The 27,451-nt window shown below is 47.8% G+C and overlaps 1 protein-coding gene across 1 annotated transcript; it reads left to right on the top strand.

Moving 5' to 3' along the window:
• Positions 1 to 903: 903 nt before the first annotated feature.
• Flacc1 (flagellum associated containing coiled-coil domains 1) lies at positions 904 to 25,002 on the top strand (the record flags this gene model as incomplete). The annotated part of the gene is made up of 14 exons (XM_055609127.1): positions 904 to 932; positions 3,344 to 3,487; positions 4,924 to 4,972; positions 6,353 to 6,486; positions 8,988 to 9,081; positions 10,600 to 10,661; positions 13,140 to 13,237; positions 14,077 to 14,129; positions 15,289 to 15,388; positions 16,686 to 16,789; positions 19,975 to 20,037; positions 23,961 to 24,050; positions 24,170 to 24,279; positions 24,886 to 25,002. Coding segments are annotated over exons 2-14 (1,187 nt in total), but the record flags the coding sequence as incomplete, so codon positions are not given.
• Positions 25,003 to 27,451: the final 2,449 nt, after the last annotated feature.

Raw genomic sequence — 27,451 nt, 5'->3', positions numbered from 1 at the left:
GACAGCTGTATGCATTTGCACTGACCAGTTTGAGAAATAGCTTCCACGACAGGGTCCCCTGTGCGTCCCCTCCTCCATCGACCACTAAATCTGTTTCTATGGAACTTTTGAGTAGGTTCTCTGGTAGACATCCCCAGTTAGCTGTTCCTTTGACACCTCCACACATCTAAAACAAAACGCAAGGACTCTTCCCAAACCTGTTCATCTCCAGCGTACTCTCACCAGTGGATGGCACCGACAGCGATTCAGGCGCTGGAGCGGAGGACCCCGGAGTCCCAGCACAGCTCAGATCCCCTCTCTGGTTAAAGTTCTTGATTGCTGGGGCGCTTTCAGGCAGTGCAGAGCCGAGGTCTCGCTCGCCTGCCTCTCCGCAGAGCCTGGCATTCAGGAGACTGCTCACAGCTTGTGTCAACTGTGAGATAATGAAGTGAATATCCTCTGGATTCCCTGCTGTGGAGATCCGACACTGACTTGAGTGAGGGCAGCTTAACAGCTGCTTCTCCGACATTCTGTTGTTCAGAACAGAGCGCTTCGGGCCAATGAGGCCCCACCATGCTGTTTCTATAGTGATGAAAGAACCAAACCCTCCCCAGCTAACTCGATAGAGCAAGGTCAAAGGACTCTGGGTGATGACTTTCTCCTCAAATGTGACAACTGGGGGACAAATGAACTGTCGTCTAAGGGAAGCACCTGGCATGCCGGCTCCGCCCTTCTGAAAGTCCTGGCTGGTGCTGCAGGCAGTTCTGGAGATTTCTGCCTGGGCTTCTCAACCACTAGGGAATAAGCCCTGAGTTCCGAAACATCTTGATTTGGTGTGAAGTGAACCCTGATTTGTGCTGATGGGGTCTTGTTTCCCTAAAACATTGCGGTTTCTTTAAGACTCTCTACTTGGAAAGGAACCACAGGGGGAATGAATCTCTGAAAGAATTAAGGTAAGATCCTGGGAAGGTTTTCCTGCTGGTTGATTATAACCCAGACCCTTTCTAAAGCTCTGCTTGCTCACAGCCAGCCCTCCAGGCTGAAACCCCAGGGAAAAAATACAGGAAAGGAAAAGAGGGGAAAACACACACACACACACACACACACACACACACACACACACGGCCATTGCCAAAAGGCTCTCAAAGTACTCCGCAGCAGCTTGCATGTCTCAGTTTATCCGGACACCCTCAGGCTCACGTCATGATTTGCTAATAGCCTGTTCTGATAGCTCATTAGGTTTGGATTGCTGGTTTTTAGTGCTTTGGAAATGATGCCTGTGGATACAACAAAAACTTTTCTTTTTCAGAGCAAGTTGATAAACATCAAAGGTATTTTTTCTTTTTAAAATGAGAAAAAAAGGAAACAAGCAAACACTTCCCACTACAAATCTGCTTAAAAATATAAGCTTCGTAGAAGCTTAGAGCTGTGAGCCAAGGGAAATGGCTAAGGGAGGAGGGGCGCTTGCTGCGCTTCAGAGGACCCTAACTTGGCCCCGATCAACCTCATCTCGTGGCTCCCAAATGCTTGTACCTCCAGCTCCAGAGAACCCCATGCTCACTTCTCTCTCTCACGGCTCCCTGAACGGTTGTGCTGCACACTCACACAGACAAAAACACCTACACGCAAATAAAAACAAATCTTTCTTAAAATGTTTACAATTGCAATGATGTGGAGACCTATCTCAGGCTTGTTTGACTGGTGTTTAAAATTTGCTCTAAAATAAAGTGATGTTGGAGGAGTGAGATGGAGGGAGGGTGAGAATAGACAAACAGGATCAGCCACATTGACAGTTGTTGAAACTGGGGGATGGGCACATTTATTATGCTCTTTCTTTACGTTTGGCATATTTTTAAATTTCTTGATTGTAAAAAAAAAAAAAAAATTACATTTCAAAAACCATGGGTGTATTTCTACATAATAGAAACTCATGGTATTATCTTCAAAAAGATTTCCAGGATGCAAATATAGCTTGCTCCTGTTTATAGAAATTTATGTAAGTCTCTTTCTTTATTTATCTTTCTTTATTACTTCTTTTTTTTTTTTTTGAGACAGGGTTCCTCTGGGTAGCCTTGGCTGTCTTGGACTCTTTGTAGACCGTGCTGGCCTTGAACTCACAGAGATCCACCTGCCTCTACCTCTCCAAGTGCTGGGGTTATATGCACGCACCATCACACCCAGCTAATCTGTTTCCTCTGAATGCAGAAAATACTGGAAGGCATTCATTCAAATATTTTTACTGGTCATCTCCGGATGTTGTGTTTTTGATTTTTTTTTTTTACTTCTTTATTCTTTTCTGTTGTGATTGTCTCTGTAATGAGCTGATGTCAATTTAATATACATATACATACAAATAAACCTATACTCCTTCTCATGGTCTGATTAAATATGTACAGCAATGCAACCCTGCATGAACTGGCATGAGAGATATTTTTCAAAAGGCTCATTTAAAAATTTACACTTGAAACTTTAAAAAAATTTAAATTTATAGGCTCACACTCACACAGGCTCAGAAAAGTAGGTTTCCCTGCTGTCCCAAGTCTAATGTGTAAAGAAAGGCCCACCTGATTCCAAAGCACCCCCAAAATTGTCTTAACAGCTTCTGTAAGGGGAAACCATACATATAATCCTGACATGCTGACATGATTTCTAGCGTTTAACGCATTGAGCTACAAAGTCTCTTTCTCTGCATGTGGTCATACATATCGCAGGCCCTGGGGATGGGCACAGAGACGGATCTGGGGCTGAAATGACAAGGACACTACTCATCATACCACATCCTCCATCCTATCTGTCGACTCCCTGCATATCTGTGTCATTGAAAATTGTGGCTCTCCGAGGCTGGGGTCACCTGGGAGTTGTCTTCCACGCAGCAGCAGTCGTGATGGGGGTTGTTTTAGTTCCCTTTTGCAATTCAACCAGGTGACCCCCGTTGAGAAACAGGCTCGCTCGGGCTCCGCTTGCAGAAGCAGAGTGAACTTCCCGGAGAAGTTCTGTGCAGGACCTGCTGTGGAGATCTCTGGACACTCGGAGCGAGCTAATGTGAATCTGAGGAGGGCGAGGGGGGCCTAGAAACCAAGGGGGGGTGCTCCACCCTCTCCCCGTGTTAGCTCTGTGCCAGCCGGGTGTCACCTGGAAGCCTAGGGAGCAGCAGTTAGGCCAGGATCGTATGCTTGGGTGACGGTAATAACTGCGGAGAGATTTCATTGCTTCCAGGCTCAGTGGCCAAGTGTGAGGTGTCACTCTACCGTGCCAGCCTGCGTCAGCTCAGCATCGTTCTCTGGGCTGCCCCTTGACCCTGCCCAATCTCTGTCTGCCTTCACTCTGAGCGGCTTACCTCTGTGCGGTTGTTTTCTCATCTCAGCAAGAGCCCTTGGCGGCGTCTGACCCTGACCATGTACCCCAATCCTCTCATCTACTGCACCTGCTGGGACCCCTGGAACATGGGACCACGGAAGCTAATCAAGACCCCTCATCCACTTCCAAAGACCGCCCCAAAGAAGCCTAAGTAAGAATAAGCTGGGTTGGGCCAGGTACAGGAGGTGAGGACTTCCTTTGGAGTCTTCTGGGTCTTACAAGATTCCTCAGTCAACGGCTTGACACAAATTCTCCACAGAACAGGAAGCCCCGCCTTCCCTCCTTCCCACCTCCCCACCCTCCCAGACAGCCTGGATGCCGCCCTGATCTTGCAGGCCTGTCTCACTCAAAGACCTTTCAATAAAGAGGCATCAGCTTTGCAGTACAGTGTGTGCATGGGCGCATGCGTGCGTGTGTGTGTGTGTGTGTGTGTGTGTGTGTGTGTGTGTGTGTGACACCTAAACGCAGAGCTTTGGTGGCAGCTGCCCCTCCCCAGCAACAATGGTTCTTGCAAATAGTGGACAAATAAAGCGCCGTGGACCTGAGGCCTACAAGGCCTCAAACCTCCATGATCCCAGTTGCACCCCACGCTCCGATCTGGAGTCACGTGGCTCTGCCCTTACTGGGGAGCACTGTGACAGCTCTTAATTTCCAGTTTGTTTATGTATTGCTTTCAGCCCAACTCTTATTTCATCAGTTTCAAGAGACCGCAACCACCTCCTGCCCCAACAAGTGAAACCTGTTTCCTCAAAGTAAGTGCTTTTAACTCCACGGGGCAACGGGTGAAATAACACCACACAGGATGAGCTCGCCCTGAGAGGGCCGGAGTACAGTCCTGCCCACATGCACTTTGGGGTTCTCCCTCCCTGAGGCACTGTACAAACAGATTCTGCAGCTGCAGAGGCACGCACACACACTCATTCGTGGGCACACACACACATACGCACACCCACAGGACCTTTGCGTCTACGGCTGAGTTGAACTAGTTTTCTACCAAGATTGTCAGAAAATTGCCAGAACCCATTGATTTCTGCCCCCCACCCCCAAACCAAATCCATGGTGATTTCAGCTCAGAGAAAGCAGTGACTGGTGGGAGGAACAGGGCTGTGGAGAGGTGCCAGCCCGATGCCCTGGAGAGTGAGGAGCTGGAGCAGAGTGGGGGGGGGGGGTCAGAGGTCAGGGGGAGGCAGGGGGTCAGAGGTCATCAGGTGGCTGTTCTGAGAAGTTGCCCCACCTGTGCTCTCTGAGTGTGGCCGATGCAGTTATGAAGAGGAAAGGGTGTCAGTCAGAGAGAAGGTTCGGACACTGTGCCGATGACCGCTGGGGACACTGGAAGCCTCAGAAGCTCCCAGAGGCAAGGAATCGGTTGCCCTAGGGCTCCAGAGTGTGGCCGCACCCACATCCGCCCTGGACTGCCCCCTCACTCAGGCCCTCTACCAACGCGTCCCCTAGCTACCCAGGGGTTCCCCCAGAAGGTCAAGGGCTGGCCTTGGAGAACAAAGGTCAGAGATGGCAACTGTCAGGGTGCAGCCACTGAGCTGGCCTCTGCTGCACTGTTACTTTCTTGAGAGCATTTTCCTTTTACAGAGTCAGGGGCCAGCCAGGAAAGCCAGAGGAGAGCAGCAAATCGCCATCTGTGAGTAAAGATGGGTAAAGGGAAGGGGAGAGCAGCCATGTAGCCCCTACTGTGTGCCAGCATGGGGTTTTTATACTCTCACTCTGCCAAATCTCAACAGAGATCCTAGGAGCAATCCTCATATCACTAAGAGTGCACATTTTATGTAGCTGGTAAATGGCCAGACTGTAACCAGACCCAGCTACTCTCCCCTACCCTTTGTAGGTCCCTTAGGGGAAAACAGAGACGGTGCTGGATTAGGCTATATCTCATGCCCCAATACAGGAAGCCCCTGCCATACTGGAAGCCACAAATCTTGAGGCAATGGCTGTCAAGACACCTAGGACCAGCAAGTGAAAGGACACTGGCCTTAGAACACGAGTCTCCACAGTTCTGACATGGCATGAGATCAGGTTATGTTTCTATTTTAGAAAATGAACTTTTTCATAGGGCTTCCTGATGACTTTTGGTTTTATCATTTTCTCCATCCCTCCCCTTCCTAAACATGGGTCACGCAGTCCTGTAATGGGCTGTAGCGGTCAGGATCAAAGTAAGCAGGCGGGAAGGTTGTGGACAAGAGTGAAAGCCGAGAGATCAGCCAGGACGGTATCGAGAGAGGCCAAGGACAAGATGCTAGACTCTTGATCCAGGATGGAGCAAGGCTTACGGAAGGCGAGGCAGAGATGCCAGCGAGGAGCCAGCCACAGTGGCCTGGATGAGGCTTGGTGCCGCAGAGAGGCCTGGCCATCTCTGGAAGCTATGACTGTATTCACGTTAGCCAAGGATAGCTACTCTAAAATATTTATCATTTACTTATTCAGAAATGCCAGGAATTTTTTTGGGGGGGGCAGTTCTTGAGACAGGGTTTTTCTGTATAGCTTTGACTGTCCTAGATTCACTTTGTAGAGCAGGCTGGCCTTGAACTCACAGCAATCCTCCTGCCTCTGCCTCCCTAAGTGCCCTGCTAAAGGCCAGGATCCTGACTTGGCATCTAATGAAGGAAGGAGGGTTAACTCACTGTGTTCATTTGTGTCCATGCTGATCGTCTCCTTATATGTTATTTTAGGTTTTTATGTTAGGTTATTATACCTTTTTCCCCCTTTGGAGAAGTTATTGTCTCCATTTTTTTCTGATGAGGAAACTGAGTCACAGAGATGGCTCCGGAGCCAAATATATGAACTTTGTCCTGTCCAATTTCAAAAATTAGGCAGTTCCCACAATGGAGGATGGGGAGGAGGAGCAGGGTGGCATCAGTGGGTCAGTTGGCACTGCTCAGTTTACCGGGTCCCTGGGGGGCTGGGTGAGTGCGGGGATTGGGCTGTGAGGAAGCACACAGCAGGCTGAGGGATCTCAGCTCCTCCAGGTTCACCGTTTCCCTTTGCCTTCCACCTTGAGACCCAGGAGGTGATTGACGTGTCACCTGGCTATAAGCTCATTCGAAATCGGGAACAGATTTCAGTCACCCTGGGAGATGAGATGTTCATTAGGAAAAAGCGCTTGGAATCAGACATCTTGAACAAAGTCAAATATTCCAGGTAAAGTCTTTGGATCAATGCCAGCTTCTCAGAGCCAGCTCTGCCCAGCTGGTGAGCTCTGCCTGGCCCCAGTTGAGCACCTGATACCCATGTCCAGACCACCGGGCCTTGCTCAGAAAGACCTACAAGAATGGGGAACCCAGCTAGCATGACTTACACTGAAGAGGAAAGTGTTCCTGCCACTCAAGGGAGGGAGAGGTGAAATTCTCTAAAATAGTCTGGATTCCGAGTGGGGGAATTAAGAGCAAAGCCAGTATTTCTGGAAGACTGGAGTATGCATCTTGGTTTTCATGATGTGTAATCCATAAATACCCATCCCTCCGGAAGCTGGTGTTAGGAAGGTGTGGCCTGGTCCAGTTGAGCACCAGCCATCTTCTTTCTCTGAAGCCCTGCCTCTCTTCTATCCTCTGACGTCATACTCACACCCATCCATCCATCCATTTCAGTTCCACCTCCTAAACCTCTCATTCATGGCTTCTACTTCCGCTCTAGAAGTGAGGCCCCTCACTTCTTACTCTTTCACTGGAGAGCTGGCCCAGCGTCGTCTCCTCCCAGCCCGAGTCTGCTGTAGAACTCTCCTTCTGAAGCTAGAGTGGCACACACTTTTAACCCCAGGGCTGGGGCGGTGTGTGTGGTGTGTGTGTGTGTGTGGGGGGGGGTGATCTCTGTGGGTCGCAGACTGACCTGCTCTACATAGCAAGTTCCAGGCCAGCCAGGACTGTGTAGACAGACCCGTCATAAAAAACAAAGAACGAACAAGGAAAGGCACTGTTGTTCCAAAGGATCTGGGAAGATGTTCAGTCGATCAAGTTACTTCCCATCTAAGCTGGGCAAGGTGACACATGCCCAGAATCCTAGCACCGAGAGACAGGCAGGAGACTCCCCGGGGCTCCTTGGCAGCTGAACTAGTCGAAACATGAGATCTAGGTTCAGTGAGAAAGCCTATCTCATAAAAGAAGTGAGAGCAACAGAGGAAGACTTTTAACATTGACCCCTGGCTTCCGTGTGCCCATGTGTGCATGCGCGCACACACACACACACACACACACATAAATACACACATACAGTCACCCATCTGCTGATACATCGAGAGGTGACATCTGAATTCTTGGGGATGATGTCATAAAATGGAGGCCACGAGTCAGCACTCTCAGCTGGTGCAGAGAAGCCAGAGCCTTGTCCCTGTCCTCCCGTGCCATCAGGGCTGGGGTGGGGATTCAGCTTCTTTTTTTCTCTTCCCCGTTCAACTCGACACCATCTGTAGGGAGAAATGTGCCCGTAAGCAAAGTACGGTCCATAGCTACCCCCTGCTCTCGGATAGAGGAAGCTGTCTTCCTCTGCAGTAGAAGGAAACCGGCCGTGAGTGACCTGACTGGGAATGTCGTTTAAAGTGAAGTTCACGTCTAAAAGACAAAATGTTTCCACTTTCCATCCTCCTCATCCACTGCTTCTCTCTTCCCCTGCATCCTTTCTCTTGTTTTCTCACCTGACACCTTGTCTATGCCAAGAGAAGAATTGGCAATGCCGAGGAAAGGAAACCTCTTGACCTAAGAACTTCGTCACAGCTCCACCACGGCGTCACCCCCAAAGCGGAATATTTCACAGATGCACGGCATACAGAAAGCCATTGCATGGGCTGAAAGCCACTTTTGAAAAAGCCCCCTATCCCAGGCATGGTTCTGCACACCTTTAATCCCAGCACTTGAGAGGCACTGGCAGGTAGATCTCTGTGAGCTTGAGGCCAGCCTGGTCTATAAAGCGAGTCCAAGACAGCCAGGGCGCCACAGAGAAAACCTGTCTCAAAAAAAAAAAAAAAAAAAAAAATTTGGGGGGGGGGGGGGGGGGGACTGGAGAGATGGCTCAGAGGTTAAGAGCACTGGTTGCTCTTCCAGAGGTCCTGAGTTCAATTCCCAGCAACCACATGGTGGTTCACAACTCTTTATAACAAGGTCTGGTGCCCTCTTCTGACCTGCAGGCCCACATTCAGGCAGAACACTGAACACATAATAAATAAATAAACCTTTTTTAAAAAATTTCTTTGAAGCACTATATAGCTGTGTAACCCAAGCAGGATGCAAACTCACTATCCTGTTCTTGAGTGCTGGGCTTGTAGGCGCGTGCCTCGCACACATACTCCTTATTTTAGCCTCCTCTGAGTCCCGTCCACGGCCCTGTCCATGGTCCGCTCTCAGCTCCCTGACGTCCTCACTTCCTTATGTTCAACTATTGAGAGCCAAGCTCCGTGAGTGACCAACACACTGGTATTTCTTTTCTGCTCAGAAGGACGCCCCACCACACCCTGATCACCTCCGCCTCGCTCACCGTAAGGGCCAGATGTGAGACCCAGCCACCCTGCTACCAGACGCCTTATTCAGGCCACCCTCGGGGCATCCCATGCCACGGTGGCAGAGCAGGCGCAAAACGGACCGGAGTCAGGCAGCTCGGGGCCTGGCTGGTGCCGCTATCAAGCTTTGTGGGTGATAGACATGTTTGTCCCACAGGGCTGATATCATTTCTGACCTTGAGGAGCAGATCTCCGAGTTGACAGCAGTAATAGAACAAATGAACACAGAACACAAGGCTTCCCAGAAATTGGTGAGTGACCCTTGCACCCACCACGCCCTCCAGACAAATCACTTCGATCACCTGAGCGCCAGGCAGCACGCTGGGCATGTCGTAGGAGAGAGCCGTGCTCTCCAGCCTCGGGACTCCGCACAGAGGCCTGTGCACTGAGCAGTATTCCCTGCCTCCGTCCTCATTCATCCCTGTAAAAACAGGGGGGTCTGTTTATTTTGAGACAGGGCTTCTCTGTGTGTAATTTTGGCTGTCCTGGAACTCACTCTGTAGGCCAGGCTGGCCTCAAACTCAAAGAGACTCGCCTGCCCCTACCTCTCAGGTGCCAGGATTAAAGGTGTGTGTCACCACAGCCAAGCTTTGATGCATTTTTAACAGGTGACATTTTTAACATTTTGGTCATCAGTTCCAGTTTCCATCGCTCCTTCCCCAGCTCAGGCAGGTGTGCCTTGTGACCAGGGCTGGAATGGCTGACCAGAGCCACGCTCGGAAACATGCACCCTTCGAGGCCCTGCCCCCCACCTCCAGCAGCCTCTCATGCTGATTTGTACCAGGCTGTCTGAACCTTTCAATCAGGAGCTGGCTCTTCACCAGACCTTTCCCACCTCTGATAGGAAGGAAGGAAAGAAGGAAAGAAGAAAGGAAGGAGGAAGGGAGGGAGGGAGAAAGGGAGGAAGGAAGGAAGGAAGGAAGGAAGGAAGGAAGGAAGGAAGGAAGGAAGGAAAAAGAAAAGCCCTGCAGGGTTGATGTTGTCTCTACAAACGAAAAGTTGAGGCTTGAGAGATTTATATCATTTGTATAATGTGGTGGGCTTCAGGCAAACTCAGGTTTTGGCTCTCCCGCTCAGGCCCTATGGAAGTCAACTTTAGAGCCGGTCTTCATGAGAGGGTTGGGGGGGAGGGTGTTGAACCTATTCCCACTGTGAGCAGCTCACTTGTAGTGTGACCTCTGAAAGGTCTCAGGGCCGGATTCAGGATGACACTGAGATGGGTTGTTAGGGCCAGGGCGTTTTTAGAGGAGTTATTAACACCACGGACGAACAGACAGACAACAGCATGGCAGAGACTCTGAGGAGTTCTCAGTCCCGTTGCCTCAGTTTACTATGAAGAAGAATAGGGCTCACCACGTGGAGGAGGAGCCTGCAGCCAAGATGGCTGATTCCCCAGGAGAGGGCAAGGAGGGAGGGAGTGGCCACAGGACGCCCTTTGACAGGTCTGCAGTCTGAATGTTGGTCCTTTTCTACTCTTGCAGCCAAATGTCTTGCTAAGTAAGCGATTCCCAAGTGTGAAAGAATCCAAAGGCCACAGACTTTTGGAACCAGACCCAGTGACAAAGGAGTAGAGAGACGGTGCCTGTGCACCACCTACAGGGTGGCCTGATTTGGTACAGGACGATCAGCACCGCTGTGTGCTGCCCTCTGCAGGGCAGAGCATGCACAGGGCAGACAGAGGGGGCATCTCCTCTGAGAGGGCCTCACAGGGGCAGGGAGAGCGGGCTGGGGTCTATATGCTGTGTTGTTAACGTTGGCCTCGTTTCCAGCTCTCCAATGAGATGGAGCAACGCTGCACTGAGTTGAAAGAGAAGTTTGAAAACGAGAACAGGTATGCAAAGGCCCGGATGCTGAGAGCCCAGGTGCCGGTGCCCGGGCAGGATTCCAGTTCCTCAGGGACTCCCAGGGGTGCCAAGGGAAGCTGGTTATGGGGGTGGGGGTGAGGGGGGGTGAGGGGTGGGGGAGGGAGATGCATGCTCAGAGAGCAGGGCAGCTTCCTTTGCGGCCACTAAGATAAAGCAGTTTGTTTTGCGTTCCTGCTTTTGCATCATTCATCCTTTCCATTTCCACTGTGATATTTCTCCCGTTCAGTTGCTGAGAAAAGCTATTTCGTTCTCCACAAAGCCTCTGTCGTAAATGATTTTCTATGAGTACATTCTCCTTCTCACCCCTCCTCCTCCTTCTAACCTCTGCTTTCCCTGACTCTGAGGTCAGGGCCAGGGCACAAAGGAAGAAGAGATGGGAGGAGAAGGGACAGGCCATGGCAAGTGAGGGGGAAATAAGAAGGAAGTGTGTCATCTGTGTGGGGAAAAGTCTTGCAAAGCCCTGAGGCTTCCTGTCCAACCTGAGCAGCCTGAGGAAGCCTGATGGGAGACAAGCACCGCCCCCACTCTGCCACCCACAGCTACTTGTTTATTAACAGCTTCTGATTGTTTAGGATCTTGACAAAATGAGGGAGAGTCTGAACTCCCATGCTTATTGCACACCAGGCAATAGAACCAGCCTGTGTTCTAGCAGCAGATGAGATGTTTAAAAAAAAATGCTGTTCTACTTCAAAAGAGAAGGAAATACTCCCAATAGTGAGAGAACATGGGTGGAGTGGAAGGACATTATGCTAAGTGAAACAAGCCAGGCGAAGACAAATTCTAGGTGTTCTCCCTCAGAGTTGAAATCTTTACCTCATAGAAAACAGAACATAGATGGGTGTTTCCTGAGGCTAGCCGATAAGTGGTGATTGTCAAAACGGACAGAATTTGGGCCAGTGCTTCCACCAGGCCTGAGGACCTGGATTTAACCTCCAGGACACACGTGGTAGAGGGAGAACACAGAGTCTCTCCTGTTGTACTCTGGCCTGTATGCATACAGGTACACAGTGTTCACATGCGCGCGTGTGCACACACACACACACACACACACACACACACACACACACACACCATACACACTAAATAAATGTATCAAAATCTCAAACAGGAGAAATATTTTTCAAAGAGCTTTGCAGGCCTTAGGATAATCATAATATTGTGTTTTTCATTTCTAATTGTGTAAGAGTACATTTTAAGGCTGGAGAGATGGCCCAGTGGCACAGAGCACATACTGCTCCTGTGCGGGACTTGACTTTGGTTCCCAGCTTTGGTGTGGTGGCTTATAACTACCTGTCCAGCTCCAGGGGCTCCAACGGCCTCTTCTGGATTCTGCAGGCACTACACTCACATATGCACACCCGAACACAGACACATATATATAAACAAGATTAAGAACCAAAAACAAACAAAAAACTTTTTTAGAAAGGAAAAAAAATAATTTCAAATATTCATGCCTCAAAAATATTAATCATTGAGTTGATGGCTCTGTAATAGTGTAAAGTTCACAACAAAATTACCAGAAAGGCACAGAGGGTCCTTGCACCCCTTTTGCCCCACCCCATAGACGCTCTCACTCTTCAGCATCCCTGGATGATGTTGCATTTGTCACAGCTGATGAACCTGCGTTGACACACCCTTATCATCTGCTCGGGAGTCCCTCCTGGTGTGGAACATTCTGGGCGGAGGGGGAGAAACACAACAGCTGCATGTGTGGACATGTATTCGCTGTGAGGGAGCCGGGCACAGTGGCTTCACTATCTCAGCACCTGCTGCTCACTCCCCACCCCTTCCCAAGGCAAAGCCCAGACGCCTCTGGTTTTTCTGTCCCACGTCTTTTCCTTGCCTAATGCTGGAATACTATAACAGGTAGTCTTTGCACAATCGCCTTTTTCCTTTAGTAATGCCTGTTTAGGTTTCTTGAGTCTGATTTAAGGCCTGGAGGCTCTCACTTTAATAGCCAGACACTATCAACATGTGGGCCCTGGGATGGGGGCTGGACCTGGGGCTCTAAACTTATTCTGGGTGCAGCTATAAGTGAGCTGTAAGCAAAGACTGTTGGCTGTGAAGGGGAATCTGAGGCCCTTGCCCAAGCTCTATTCAAAGCCGTGAGTGTAGGAGACGCCTCGATCTGGACAGAAACCAGGAGAATGCTTCAGGAAGTGAGGGCCCCACCTTGGTGAGGACAGAGAGGGAAGGGCATATCAGTGCAACAGATCAACTCTGGACTTCGTGGTGTGTGTGTGTGTGTGTGTGTGTGTGTGTGTGTGTGACACACTTGGCGTCACAGTGTCCCTGTGGATTGTGGAAGACAGCTTTTGGAAGCTCTTTCCTTCCACAGTGGGATCCAGGGATCAGATCCAGGTTGTCCGGCTTCCATGGCAAGCACCTTTCCCTGCTGAGCCGGATTGCTGACTCGGGGCTTCTTTTCATCAACTGTCCCACAGGGATCTCAAAAAGTCTCACAAAATGGAGCTTGAGAAGTTAGAGGACAGCTACAAAGAAGCCTTGAAGGCAGAGAAGGTTGCTGCCCAGGAGAAACTAGGTACTGCCAGGCCCCGGGGTAGCCTAGGAATGGTGGTTAGTCTGGGCCCTGACAACCCCATGGCCGTGGGATAGCTCAGTCCATGTGTGCTGTGTAACATTTCCATGCTGAAGCTTTTGGGGCAGAGGTGAGAGTGACTAAGAATAACACTGGGAAGAGGGAGGGTCACGGCCTTGAAAATCTGCTCTCATCAGTGAAAAAATATGAATATTTTTTCAAAGTGCGTTTTAAAGTCTAAAATGATGATACCATTATGATTCCTCTGGGTTCTCTCACATGTAAAATGGCAGTGTTTTATTAAATCCTAACTGGAATACCATGATTGCAAGACTATGCAGCACAGAGGGCTATACTGGTTATATCTCACTGCTGTTGGGAAAAGCAGAGTGTGCACCCTTCTGGCTTTAGAGACTAATGTCCACAGAAAGAACGAGAAACTCTTGCCTTCTTCCTTTATTTTAAGTTAGTGTCTTACTTTGTTTCCCACTCTCCTGAAGAGAATGTGTGGTTTTCATAACGTAAAAGGGGAAATGCTACCAAAAGGAGAAGCAGATGCACGCTGGGAAGTTTCAAATGCATGCTGGGAGATTTCAGATGCATGCTGGGAGGCTTTGTTCCTCCTTCCCATAGGTTCAGATTACCCCTGGGGGCTGAACAGGTGGGGATGGGATCCAACATCTGGGTTTTTGATAAGTTTCTGAGGTGATTTGAGCGTCATTCGAAGGTTTAATGGCCTGGGTGGGGGACAGGTAATGGATATGGTGCTGAGGAGGACACATAGCTTTGGAAAGTGTGGCCTTTCGCAGGAATAGTGATGGCCTCTTTTTCTTTCTGTGCAGAGGAGCTAAGCAAAGAATATAAGTATCTGAAGAACATGTTTCACATGTATCAGGTGAGATTCAAAGCTGTATGGTGGATTCTGAGGGGAAGAGAAGGAAGGCTTGTTGCTGGCCGACTACATGGGGATGAATCCAGACCTACAGAGATTCTGCACAGGGTCACTATTGTCCCCAGCAGGAAGTATGAGCACAGCGGCTTCCGTGCTTGACAAACCAGCCGCGCAACTCTGAAGAGGCCTATTGAAACGAAAATGTGTTTGTGGTCATCAAAATAATAGCTGTTCATTGTTTTTTAAAAAATAAAGAGGCGGGACACATAGTGCACAGACATACCTGTAGGCAAACACTTATACACAGAAAGCAAATAATTTTTTTTAGTGGCAATAACCAACACCCGGGCTTTGTTGAAACTTTCACTGAGATGGTGGTATACCAAATCTCTGTACATTTTTGTATCCTCTTTTCATTGGGAATTTTAGGGCACTTTGAACATATTTGATCCTAACAGTGGAGCACTGGTCAAAGAAATGAACCTATTTAAGACTTTTCACAGATTTGGCCAAACTGCCATCCATAAAGTCCTAACCTCATTCCCCCTTCAGTGAGCAATTTCAGAACATAAGCATTTCCTTTAATTTCCTTTAATGCTGCACTGGTTGGGTTTGTTGTCAATATGGCTCAAACTGGACTCATCTGAGAGGAGGGAGCCTCCTGTGAGAAATTGTCTCCATTGCCTGACGATTAATCTGTGGGGCAATGCCTTGATTAGTAATCTGAGGTGGAAGGGCCCAGCCCAGTGGGTGGGGACACCTGTGGGCAGGCAGACCTGGCGCATCTATGAAAGCCACAAGGAGCAAGCCCCTGGCACCTGTTCCTTCCTGAGTCCTGACTTCCCTCAGGGCTGGGCTATAATGGGGAAGTGTAAGTTAAATGGAAAGTATGAGTTAAATAAACCCTTTCCTGCCCAGGTTGCTTTAGTCAGCCTGTTTTAACACAGCTATAGAAAGCAAAATAGGGCAAGTCCCAGAGTTAGAGCAGGCTGCCTTATGGGGAGATGCAGAATCAGATACAGAGAGCCTTGCCTGACTTCAGCAATGGAGGGGCCCCTCGGGAGGCCCAAGTGAGGGGAGAGTAAGGCTCCAGGGTCCAGTCACAGCCTTGGCAGTGTTCTCACGTTATAGCTCTTTTCACGGTACCCTTGTGCCTCCACAGGATAGCATCTACGACGAAATGGAAGATAAGTGGTTAAAGCGGAAGGCAGAATGGGAGAGGGATGAGAGGTTTGAAAGGGAAAAGATCCTGCTACAACAAAGTGAGTAATGCAGAAGGCGCTGGCTGTTAGCAATGACAAGAGTATCAACCTTGACCTTGACTTAAGGGAAGGGGCCTTGGCTTTACCAAGGGTGAAAGGGCCAGATGCTGAACTTCTGAAGGAAAGGCACCTAGAGTTACTAGGAAACAAAGAAAGACAGTGAAGGCAAGGCTTTTTTTTTTTTTTTTATTTCAGACATGAATTAAAGGGTCTAAATCTTACTTGTTTGCCCATGATGGGCTGAAACAAATATTAGTATTGACATCTATGAAGAAATGCAGAACCAAAAGGAAAGAAAAGAAATATAAAATTCCAGGAGGAATTCTTAAATTAGAATTTAAATTATGCAGTGTGTAAGAGAGAGAGGGAGAGAGAGAGAGACAGACACAGGGGGATAGCAGACAGCAGTCTATTTCACTGTCAGCCTGAGTGTGCCCACATCCTCCACAGAAGTCACGATTAGTACTTTCAGTCTAACACTAGACTAGAGCTCAGACCATACAAAGTGTTCCGCAGCCGCAGCAATCACCCACTGAGCTTCCCAGAAAAGGGAGGAACCAGGAAGATGCAGAAATTGTTCCTGGGTCTACGGGAAAAACTGAGGTGGGTGTGTGCCTCTGCACACCTGTTCCACATTCCACGCCGACTCCATCCCTTGGTTAAGATCCAGTTGGTCACATAAAGGCTTCTGGGAAAGTCACTTGCCTAGGCAGGGCAAGTGAGACTGGGAAGGAAATGCAGAGCCACATCCGTTTAGAGCTTTGCCTGGATACTGAAGCACCGGAAGAATCCCACACTGAGGAGAAAAAAAAAAAAAAAAAAAAAAAACTAAGTCAGGTGCAACCCCATTTTGAAAAAGCAGAATTCAGCTTTAGGCACCCACCAGTCGCTGCAGCTGGACAAAAACTGAGGGAATTTGTTTTTGATTTTTCCCTTCCAACTATTTGGAGCCAGGGATCCCCAGCTAGGCTTGAAAACTAGACAAGATATTTAAAGAGGAAAATGCTCAAGAAAGCACAGTCATGACTTCAGTGGAGGAAACAGAACAACAAGGAGCAGACAGAAACTAAACCACACTCCAGAACAGAGCTGCCACGGGCTGAGCTCCTGTGCTACTGTCCCTGGGCACACAGGAGGTCCACCTCCACTCCCCAGCTGAGGGTCGGTGCAGTCAGCCCTGGCTGAAACAGGTTCAGTCCAGTGTGGAACTGTTTCTGCTTTCAGTTATCCGGGTTTCTCTCTGGCCTGCCTCTTCCAACATTAACATACAAATCTGCTTTTCTTCTCACCTCCACAGAACATAAGATAACAAAAAGGTTTGAGTTAGAGTCGGTAGAAGAAAAAAGGAGGATGAACGAATCCTTGGGTGCTATCTATGAAAACTTCAATCGAGAGAAAGAGGTAACAGAACACTCACCGGTTGACAGTATGATCTGGGCGGGGCAGCCGAGCCTGGTGGGCCTGCATACTTAGGTGACCGCCCCCCCCCCCCCCCCGTGGACATACTCCTCCTCGTTCATTCAACTTTCCTGGAAATACATGCGAAAAGAATGACTCTTGTGGTTTGCTTTTGGTTGCTGTGATAAACCGTGACTGAAAGCCAGTTGAAGGAAAAGGATTTGTTTCATCTCATAGGTTGCGGTCCATCCTCAGCTTCCAAGGCAGGAACTTGAACTGGAAATCACTGAGGAACACTGCTTCCTGGCTTGCTCGTGTTCAGCTGCCTCCTTTACACTGCCCACGGCCACCTTGGGAGGGATGGTGATAGCTACAGTAGGCTGGACCATCCTGGATCCACTGGTTGTCAAGAAAATGCGCCACAGGCATGCCCACAGGCCAATGTGATGGAGGCAGTGGTTCCCCAAATTGAAACTCTGGGTTGTGTCGAGTTGACAGCCAAGGCCACATAAGAGAATGATCGCCTGGGGGTCCTTTGCAGCCAGACAGTCTCACCAGAAGGAGTTTGGGAATGAAGACGGTCATTCGTAGGCATTAGCAGTACATTAAACATGCAAAATCTGGATAAGGCAAGACTCATGCACCTGCTAGCCAATAAGAAAGCCCAAAACAAGATTTTCCCCACAGAGGGACACTGACTAAGCGAAGATGTGATATTAGCATGCCAGCCCCAAACACACTTCCCATGTCAGACCTCTGAGCTCTTGAATGCATGGAAGGTTTGCTGGCAGCTGATGTGGTCGCATTAGAAGGGCAGAATGCTGTAACCACTAAAACCATCAGGCAGCCAGAATGCCTCCCAAGCAGAAGGATCATTCTGGGATCAAGTCTTGGGCTTTAGCCCCTAAAAATACAGGCTATAAGCTTTCTTAGATTTCTCCATCTTCTTCATGCAAAACGGAGAGTTTTCTAACATTTTGAATATTTCACTTGTGTGTAAATTTCTGACCATCTCGATGATTCCTCTTCCATTAAACCCATCCCCTTCACGCCTGCCTCAGACAACCACCCATTGGTTTCTTCCACAATGGACTCAAAATTTATCAGTAGTTTTTGTTTCGTTTTGTTTAAAAAGAACTGTTGATTTTGTTGTTCTGATAGCATAATTTATTTTAAAGTAGGCACGAACACAGTTGCTCGTCATCCTGCCAAATGTAGAAAACATCCTCCTCCGTGAATGTCTAAGGACAATGCACATGCTTGTCAGTCATCTACGATTGAACAGTTTTTGTTTTTGTTTTTTATTTCTGACTTTTAAGTTTAAGTAGCTCCAGGTAAAAGAATGGCTGAAGGAACCCTGTCTTATGCTAGGCATCCATCTTGGTACCCACTAGCCATTTGTCTCTGACTCCAGTCCCTGGAACATCTTCTGGTGACCCCCACCCAAAAATGCACAGCTGTTACCATCTATTTGTTATGATATGAATGATGGCCTTTGGCTCCTGTGACCTGCTTATGCAGTCAAAGACCATTTTCAGGTCGCCTGGACTACCTCCTCTTGGCAGAGCAGAACAGCGCCTGGCTTGCTGGTGCAGATACTCAAGGACTATAATGTAGATTGAGTCTGTGGTCTTTAAGCTGGGGTCTCAACCTCAACCATAACAATGGCTACCTTGCCCAAGGTTCTACTATGGAGTCCTGTGAGCCTTCAATGGGTTTCCTGTGGCTCTCTGTAGCTGGGTTTACTTTTTGCACTTTTCAGCCATATCTTAACTCCCCCACCATCCCTTTCCTCCCGAACTTGCTCTTCCCATTGTTCATTTTCTCCTTCTTTCTTCTCCCCTCCAGCTGTTTCTCACAGTTGCTATTTTCCTTTTGCCTTTTCGTGCAGACATTCTTTCTCTGGTTCCTTTGCTGACTTTTCTCTCTATTAATGAAATTTACTTTTAATTTATTTGTCTTTTGGTTTTTCCAGACAGGGTTTCTCTGTGAAGCCCTGGCTGTCCTGGAATTTATTAATATCAAGCCACGCCTTTAATCCCAGCACTAGAGAAACAGAGGCGGGAGAATCTCTGTGAGTTTGAGGCTAGCCTGGTCTACATGGCGAGTTCTAGGAGAGCCAGGGCTAGGGAGAGAAACCTTGTCTGGTTATTTCTCCTGGCCGCATTCCTTATGCTTCTCTCCAGTACTTATCTTTTTTCATATCTCACTCCTTCCTTCCCTTTCGTAGTTGAGTTTTTTCTTGGCAGAAGTCTTGCTCCTTATTCCCAGCAGACTTCACTTCCTGTGGGGTCAGGGTGCTTTGTGAACGCTCCCTGTTTCCGTCCTGATAATTTTCTGACCCAGAGGACCTGCTGGAACCCAAGGGCACGATTCCCTGCAGGCTCCCCATCTCCACCGCATCTTTGCCCCCAGCTTCCTCCTCCTCCTCCTCCTCCTCCTCCTCCTTGACCCTTCCATCATCGTCTTCATCCAACAGAAAGCTCTGGTGGCCGTGGGGAGGTCACAGCAGCGTGGTGGGAGCCCTGTGCCTCAGAGGTGAGCTACTGTCGGGTATCACCCCCACCTCAGCCTCAGATCTCAGGAGGGGTCGTCGTGTGAGCAGTGGGGACACAGCTGCTCAAACAGCAGACACAGCCCACTGCCACCTCTGGCCCAGCAAGTGCAAACTAGCCAGCAGCAGCGCTGCTGGGTTTTTGGGTTCTAAAACTTAATGTAAACATTTCTTTTTTTAAGGTTTATTTTTGTTTGCATTGGGGTTTTAGCTGCATGCATGTCTGTGTGAGGGTGCCAGATCCTCTGAACTAGAGTTACAGACAGCAGTGAGCTGCCATGTGGGTGCTGGGAATTGAACTTGAACTTGAACTTGGGTCCTCTGCAAGAGCATCTGTGTAAATTTTACAGCTTCTCATGTATATCAGTTGATAGTGTCTAAAGTTCACTGAGTTTTATATTCCTGAATCCTCTGATGCCTGCTGCTGCTTTTTTTCTCTGTGTAGCTGTCCTGGACTCACTTTGTAGACCAGGCTGGCCTCAAACTCACAGAGATATACACCTGCCTCTGCCTCCCCGAGTGCTGGGATTATAGACTTGTGCCACCGCACCCAACTTCTCTGATGGCTTCTTAATTCCCTAAAAGAATATCCAGAACCATGAAGCTAACCTTTTTAAATAAAATTGTTTTTTAGGAGCTCATGAAAAAACATAATGAAGATATGTTGGAAATACAAGAGCTGAAGAAATCCAAAGAGGTAAGCATTTCCATTCAACTCTGTGCAACTAGTGTCTTCCAAATGATGCATTCTTGGGAAAATGAAATCCAGCTTTACCCAAACCAGTAAAATTAATGGAGCTCCTAAATCTAATTGTTGAACTGAGTAAGTCAAAATGAATCTCGAGCTGTATGCAAAACAAATGCAGCCTTTCTCAGCGTCAGCTGTGAACAATTAGATCAGCAACAGACTGAACGGTCATCGATGCTGAATGTCATCCATATTTAACAAAGCTTAAAACATAGGATTTTGAATCACAGAATATTGTCATTGTCTTTGTTTTATTGCTGTGAAGAGACACCATGACCAAGGCATGGTGATGTGTGTGTGTGTGTGTGTGTGTGTGTATTTATATATATTTATATTTATATATATTGCTGAGATATATATATATATATATATATGCAAAAACATTTCATTGGGGCTGGCTTACAGTTTCAGAGGGTTAGTCTGTTGTCGTCATGGCGGGAAGTATGTCAGCGTGCAGGCAGACATGCTGGAGAAGGAGCTGAGAGTTCTCCATCTTGATCCACAGGCAGCAGAAGGAGACTGTGTCACACTGGGCATATGACCTCAAGGCCCACCTCCACAGTGACGCACTTCCTTCAACAAGGACACACCTTCTAATAGTACCACTCTCTGTGACCAATCATTCGATCGCCTCAGTCTATGGGTGGGAGGCAAACATACTCAAACCACCACAGGCACGTTCTTTCAAACGTCTCCTGTAGAACTTTGGGTGTAGCCTGCCCAAGGCCATTTCTGCAGGGGCTCCCTTCTGCCGGGAAACACAAGGCCGTTTGTGAAGGCAGATGAAAAAAAGTTAAGCAAAAGTAACGTGTGCTCCCCTTTTCACTGAGAAATGTAGTTGTGCCCGGAATAGACATATCTGAGAAAAAAATTAGTCACTGCACAGACATGATGAAGAAATAATATCTTCAAGTCCCCCAGCAACTTAAGGGCCAAATAGACGTCGACATCCTGCGCGGTAAACAACACGGCTTCTGAGCCAGGGTGCCCTAATGTATTCGGAAAACAGCTTCTCGGCTAATTCTGCCGTAGAGGTTCTTTCTGAGCCTGTTTCCCCTGAAGACTTGTTTGCAAGCCTGCTGAGTTTCCAGTTCGTGCTAGCCATTGTGAAGCCTACCTTGCTGGGTACTGAGTATTTTTATGTTCCTTCACATGCTCACAGACGTCGTTTTGGGATGAGGCGGTTAAGTGGTTTGGAAGCAGTCTGAGCCTTTCAAGTCTTGCTGGTTGGAGTTAAAGCTTGGTGTAGAGCAACCCTCTTCTAAAGGTCCTCCCGACTCCTCTGCAACAGGTCTGCTCCAGCCTACCTGATGGGGCTGAATTACTCTTAGTCCAAGGGCTTATGGTGCCTGCTCCCTTCTCTCCCTCAACTCACCTCCTTTAGTTCTACCTTCTATCACTCCTCTCCAAATCCCTGAACTTTTTGTGGGGTTTTTAAAGGGATAGAGTGTCCTACCTTGGAGGTCTTGGCCTTTGACAGTGTGTCTTCCTAAAGACCTCTTTCCCAGAAATTTCCAAAGCAACTTTTCTCCTTCTTCTGGTCTTTACTTAACTGGCAACCTCTTGGGAGTCAGTCTGTTTAAACACTCAGCCCTCTGCTCCAACATATCCTCTTCTGCTTTGCTTTTCTACATCAACTTAATCATCCAAGCAGATAAATTCTGTATATTTTCTTTACTATTTCGAATTCTTAGTTCCTAAAATAGTGCCTAGCACACTATGGGCTTTACATAAACACTAGTTGATCCTTGAATGGATAAATGAATGCGTGAATGCCACTCCCCCCTCTGCACCTCAGCCCAGCATCTGTTTCCATTCACTGTCTGAGACTGTCCTGTAACTTCCAAGTCACTAAACCCAAGGCTTGTACTGCCTCTGACACCCTAGATGAGCTGAGCCTCAGACCGTTGGCCAGTCCTTACTTGAGTCATTCCCCTCAGCTTCCCTGGGTATCTGGTGCTCCCTTTACTTGGACGCCTGCCTCTCCATCTTCCTGGTAGGTCCTCCTCGTTCCTGAGCTTCTGAGCCCAGGAATGCATTATCTTCCTTGTTCCACTCCTCCAGCCCACACTCCATGGAGCGAGGAGATGAAGACTGGCGGTGAAGCCCATACAAACACTCACCTGTCTGAAGCCGTGGGTGGCCCCCCTGTTTTCAGGTTATGGTGGCCTCCAGGATGACCGATTCTGTACGCCTTCACTGTTAGGGCTAGTTTTTAAACTCTATTTGGTTTCTTATGCCTCGACCTCCCTTCTCTACCCCTTATCCCTTCCAACACCCCAACACTGTGTAGGAGAAGAAGGTCAGTGGGGACAGGGGCCATAGTTCTCTTTCACTACTTCCTGCTGGTTAGGGTTGTTGGGTTCTTTGGGACAGTGCCAATCTTTGTTTCAGCATATAGCCAACTTCTTCTCATTAAACTGCAACAACAGCAATCAGGAGCAGCAGAGGGGAGCACTGGCATTCTTGTTCTTTCTCAGAGCACCCCCAACGCTTTTTGGGTGCTGGCATTTATTCCCTCTGCAGAGTCCTCAGAATTAAACTCTGTGCAGCTGTCCCCTCTCAGAGCCTGCACGAGGCAAACAGCCCTCTGATGTGGACAGTCCCATATCCCACACGTGGGATAAAAAAAAAAAAAAAAAGACATATTTACAATAATGTAAGTGAGTTTTTAAAGACACCGAAACTTTCCACTCCACTCCACCTTGGCTTATTGTCTCTACATTCTAGCCACACTAGTATTCCTTATGGACAGCTACACATTTTGCTTTCTTAGGGCTTGGCATGACTTTCTTCGGAACTTTGTTTAATTGGTGGAGTATCTGTTAAAGCAGATTTAGGATTACAGAAAAAATGAGGCACAGGTAGTCCTCCATCTTGAGAGTTCTTTCCCTTATCACATCCCATCCTTCTCCTCACACTCCCCCTGCTAGCAGCTTGCACTAGGGTGATATGTTAGTCACTGAGCAGCCAATATCAACACTGTTGTTAACTGAGGTCCCTGGTTTACATGTGGGTATTGGTTAAAATGTCATGTCAGGTATCCATCAAACAAAATAGTTTCCTGCTCTGAAACTGCCCTCTTTCCCTCCTTCCCCCTTCACCTCCCTCCCAACCTCTGAACTCACAGAGCTTTTTATAGCCTTTAGTGTTTCACCTTTTTCAGAGTATCACAGAGTTGGAGTCAGTAGGAGGAGGTATTATAATAAAGAATATGCAATGTGGGCCCGGGTAATGCTTCAGTAGCTAAGAGCATTTGTTTTTCTTCCAGAAGACCAGAGCTTATGCCCTAGCATCCAAATCAGGTGGCTCACAGCTGCCTATAATTCTGTTTCCAGAGGATCTGAAGCTCCTTCTGGCTTTTGGAGCCTCCCACACTCTCATGTGTGTGTGGACACACACACACACAAAACATTAAAAATTAAATATTAACTTTTGTAAAGAGACACAAAGTTGGAAAGAGGAAGGGATGGATCTAGTTAGGGGAAAGTGAGAGGTTAATATGCATTGTATTATTCATGTGAGAAATTCTCAAAAATACTATATCTTAAAAATAATAATTTAAAAAAAGTTAGTGAATGAATGGCTGATGATCACTGTGACTACCACTTGCATTCTGATGAGGTGAGGGCTGCTTTGGCAGCCATGACAGTGAGACTAAAGAGCAGGATACAGGTGGGAGAGAAAGAGAAGGGTAGAAATGACAGCATGGTGACTGGCTGGCTGTAAGGGGTCCAAGAGAAAGCAGCTGAGGTTGTCACAGTGCATTCTATTCCAAGTGCCCTGGAGAAGAAAAGTCCTTGAGTTCTCACCTGTCTCTGGGAGGGACATAGCATCAGCATGAGGTTCTGAGTCACTTTCCTCTTGTGCAGATCATGGAGGCTGAATTGCGGGCACAATCTATTATTCTGGAGACACTGAACACCAACTTTTACCAAATCCAGATGGAACTCCATAGAGAGGTGAGTCCTGGTTGGAGTGAGGGCCAGGCTAGAGAGAAAGCCAGGACATTGTGCTGTTCTGACTAAGAGCTCTGCCCCAGGGGCTCTGGTGAAGACAGCTATTCAAATTTATCTTTCAGAAAACTATAGCGGGAAATCTGGAGAGGTTGTTCCAGGCAAAGCTTGCTGAAGCTGAAGAAAAGTATAAGCACACCATACAGCTCCTGACAGAAGAAAATGCCCGCCTCAGGTACGGTGCTGTTGCTCAGGGCAACTTGGCTGACTCACCTCTGAAAGCGGGAGGATGTTCAGGTGGGGAATGGGTCAGGACAAACCAGGGGCTGCTTGCAGATGTCACGGTCCTGTTATTTGGGAGGAGGCAGATACTGGGTCTGGACACACACTTACAATGGAGGTCGATCATTTGAGGCCGGCAGTTCGTTGTGTATCAAGCCTTTGCTCCTGTGTGTCTGTTTTTGTGTAAAACAGAGCAAATCTGTCTATGGAGAGCTGAGTTGCTTCGTCTTGCGACTGAGGGTTGTTTTTCAGAGTTCAGGGGGGTTTAACTCTCAGATTTGGGCACTTCTGGCTCCTGTTAAGCTCAGCTGCCAATCAGAACCACCAGTGCTTGAAGGACCTCAGAATAAACAAGAAGATGTTACCCAGCGCGTCAATTCCACTGGGAATATGATCACCCAAACACATTTCACCAAATTTAGAGCGATTGCAGGGATGAGAGAGACGGATTCCTCAGGCAGGCAGGAAGCCGAATTTCTCCCACCCACCAGCAAATAACCCTACATCCCCTCTCGCCTTTGAGGCTACGGAGATACAGTGCCTATCATTCTTTTCACAGACAAAAGCTCAAAACGAAGAACGAAGAAACTTCTGAAGAAACACCTGAGAAGCTGGCCTGCGTCACTTCTTCTGTTCAAGAGTGGGACCCTCCTGTTGGCAACAACAAAAAGTTGTCGTAGGAAGCCAGCTACACTGCTCGGTGGCCGAAGCAACAACCCCTCCCAGTGGAGCTTCGGACTCTGGCAGGGTTTTCTCTGGAGGTGCTCATTGAGTTCTTTGGTTGTTACGACTTTATCACCTCCACCACCTTTTTTTTTTTTAAGATTTGCTTTCTTTGGACTGGTTAGAAATGTTTGAATTCTTATCTCAATTATATTGTGACTCTTCTGCTTTTTACATATTTTTACTGGAGACTAGTTTGAAGGGTCTCCTTTTTGAGTGATGCTTGCATTTTTGGGGTGTAGCTCTTGTCCCCCGAGGGCAAGTAGCAAGCAAGACTTTTTTCTTTTCTTTTCTTTTTTTTTTTGCAATTTTGATTCAATTCCACAAACTTTATTCCCTTATATATCATATTCCTTAACCCAATGGCTTGGGAAAAGTAATTGACTCTGAGCATCTTGAGAATTCACATGCCTACAGGGCAGTGGATAGACGCAAGAGGACCAATCACACAGCAGCATGTTAAAGCCTCGGTGCAGACAGAGGCAAAGAGAGAGGGCTGAGGAACTTGGAGCCACACCTTGATCAGGGCACTTCCAAGACTCATCGCCCACCTTTTGGGTGCATGGGGTCACAATGATTTTTTTTTTTTTAATATGCTGGTTTTCCTGTGGAAGTGCTCCTTTTAAGTGTTGGCAATGAATGTTAAACAGTGGTGGAGGCAAATACTAGAAGATGAATGCCTCCCAGGTGTGAACATGCCATTTGTAAAACTGGCAAAACAGAACAAAACAGAAAAAAGCAAAGACAAGCAAAAGGATCCCCCTAGAAACAGTAAGGTAAACTTATAACTTGTACGATTTTTTTTAACAGCCTTTTCTTCTCACTAACAGTTTATTTAGGAGGGAATAGAAAAATATGAAATTATATCAGTACAAATTCAGTAAACTATACACTAAGGAACAATGCATAGGGCAGACAACTTGGTTTCTTCTAAAATGTTATATGAAAATATATATTTTTTAAAAATACATTAATGTGGAATTTGAAATACAAACAAAATTCAAGATACAGATCTTGCTAGATCATGGCTCAAACAAACTGTAAAAATACAAGACTGTGGGGAGATTCCGAATACTGGCTGGTATTTTATGTTGTCAAAGACTTTAGCTATCTAAGAAGGACCTCATCTTTAGAGACTCGGGTCTCTAAACCGTACAGACGTAGAGAGATTCCACTTTAGCGGGACCCAGGACAATCCACGCAAGGCAGGCACGTAGAGACACCATTAGTGAGGCCGCACTGCGGGGGTGGGGGAGGGGACAGCTGTTGACGTGGGGTGACTCGGACACATGGCATCGGCAAGCTGCTCCTGTTCTCTTTCAGTATATTTGTGAGGATTCTCCTAATAAAATACGAACATTTTGCATGCACATATGCGTAGTCTCCTCAGTCACTCTCCACCTAACTCACGGAGGCAAGGTGCCTCCTTGACCCTCTAGCCCTCTGATGCTGCAAGTCTGGCCCCACAGGGTGTCTCTGCCCTCCAAGTGCAGGAATCACAGGAGGGCGGATGTGCCCGTGGGCATTTATGTCAGTTCTAGGGATCTGAACCCGGGCCCTCACATTCTGTTTGGCAAGTAACTTTTAACTGCTGAGCCGCCTCCTCATCATGGACAAGTTTATTTCTTAAGTGCACTGGGAAAAACATAGCCATGGGAGCGTTTTCACAGCGATTCCCTCCGGAATCAAAGGGAGCCTCTTCTCTTTATCTTCACGCATGTTTCCCAATAGCCCTCTCCTCTAAAGAGCTTTCAACTGATCATGAACTCACCCTGGAGATGTTAGGAACTAGTGTCCAAAAATTAATGAAAACTACTGGGACAATCACACCCTGCCCTGCCTTAATAGTGTTTTATTAACTCTCTAAGAATGTCACACAGTGAATGCTGATGATATCTACCCCAGCTGCCAAGTTGTCCTGGGGACACTCTCCAATCTAACTTTCCTAACTCACCCAACCTTTATTTGGGGGAGGGGGGGCGTTCAAGACAAGGTTTTCTCTGTGTGGCCATAGCTGTCCTGGAACTCACTCTGTAGACCAGCCTTGGTCTCAAACTTAGACCTACCAGGGGGTCACACCATTTAAAAACAAAACAAAGCTGACTGGCCCTCTCCCGGCAGCTGCCAGGTGCTGCCAGGTCCTCAAGCTCCCCGCCCCGCTGCATGCTGGGATGCCGTCTGCCTTGAGCTTGCAAGGGCTTGTGTGTGGTGTCACAGGGGTTGAGTTCCTATGTGCAAATACCCAGAAAAGGGTTTTGTCCAGAAAAGGATTATACACTTTTTAGTTGTGCTTGTTATTAATAGTACAAAAAAGTACAACTTGAAAGTCCTTGCTCTTGTAAAGCCATTCTTCACTGTGTGTGTGTGTGTGTGTGTGTGTGTGTGTGTGTGTGTGTGTGTGT

The sequence above is a fragment of the Psammomys obesus genome, unplaced genomic scaffold (genome assembly GCF_907164565.1).
Source record: "Psammomys obesus unplaced genomic scaffold, mPsaObe1.curated_primary_1811, whole genome shotgun sequence".
NCBI lineage: Eukaryota > Metazoa > Chordata > Mammalia > Rodentia > Muridae > Psammomys > Psammomys obesus.
This window is presented reverse-complemented; position numbering and strand designations above follow the sequence as displayed.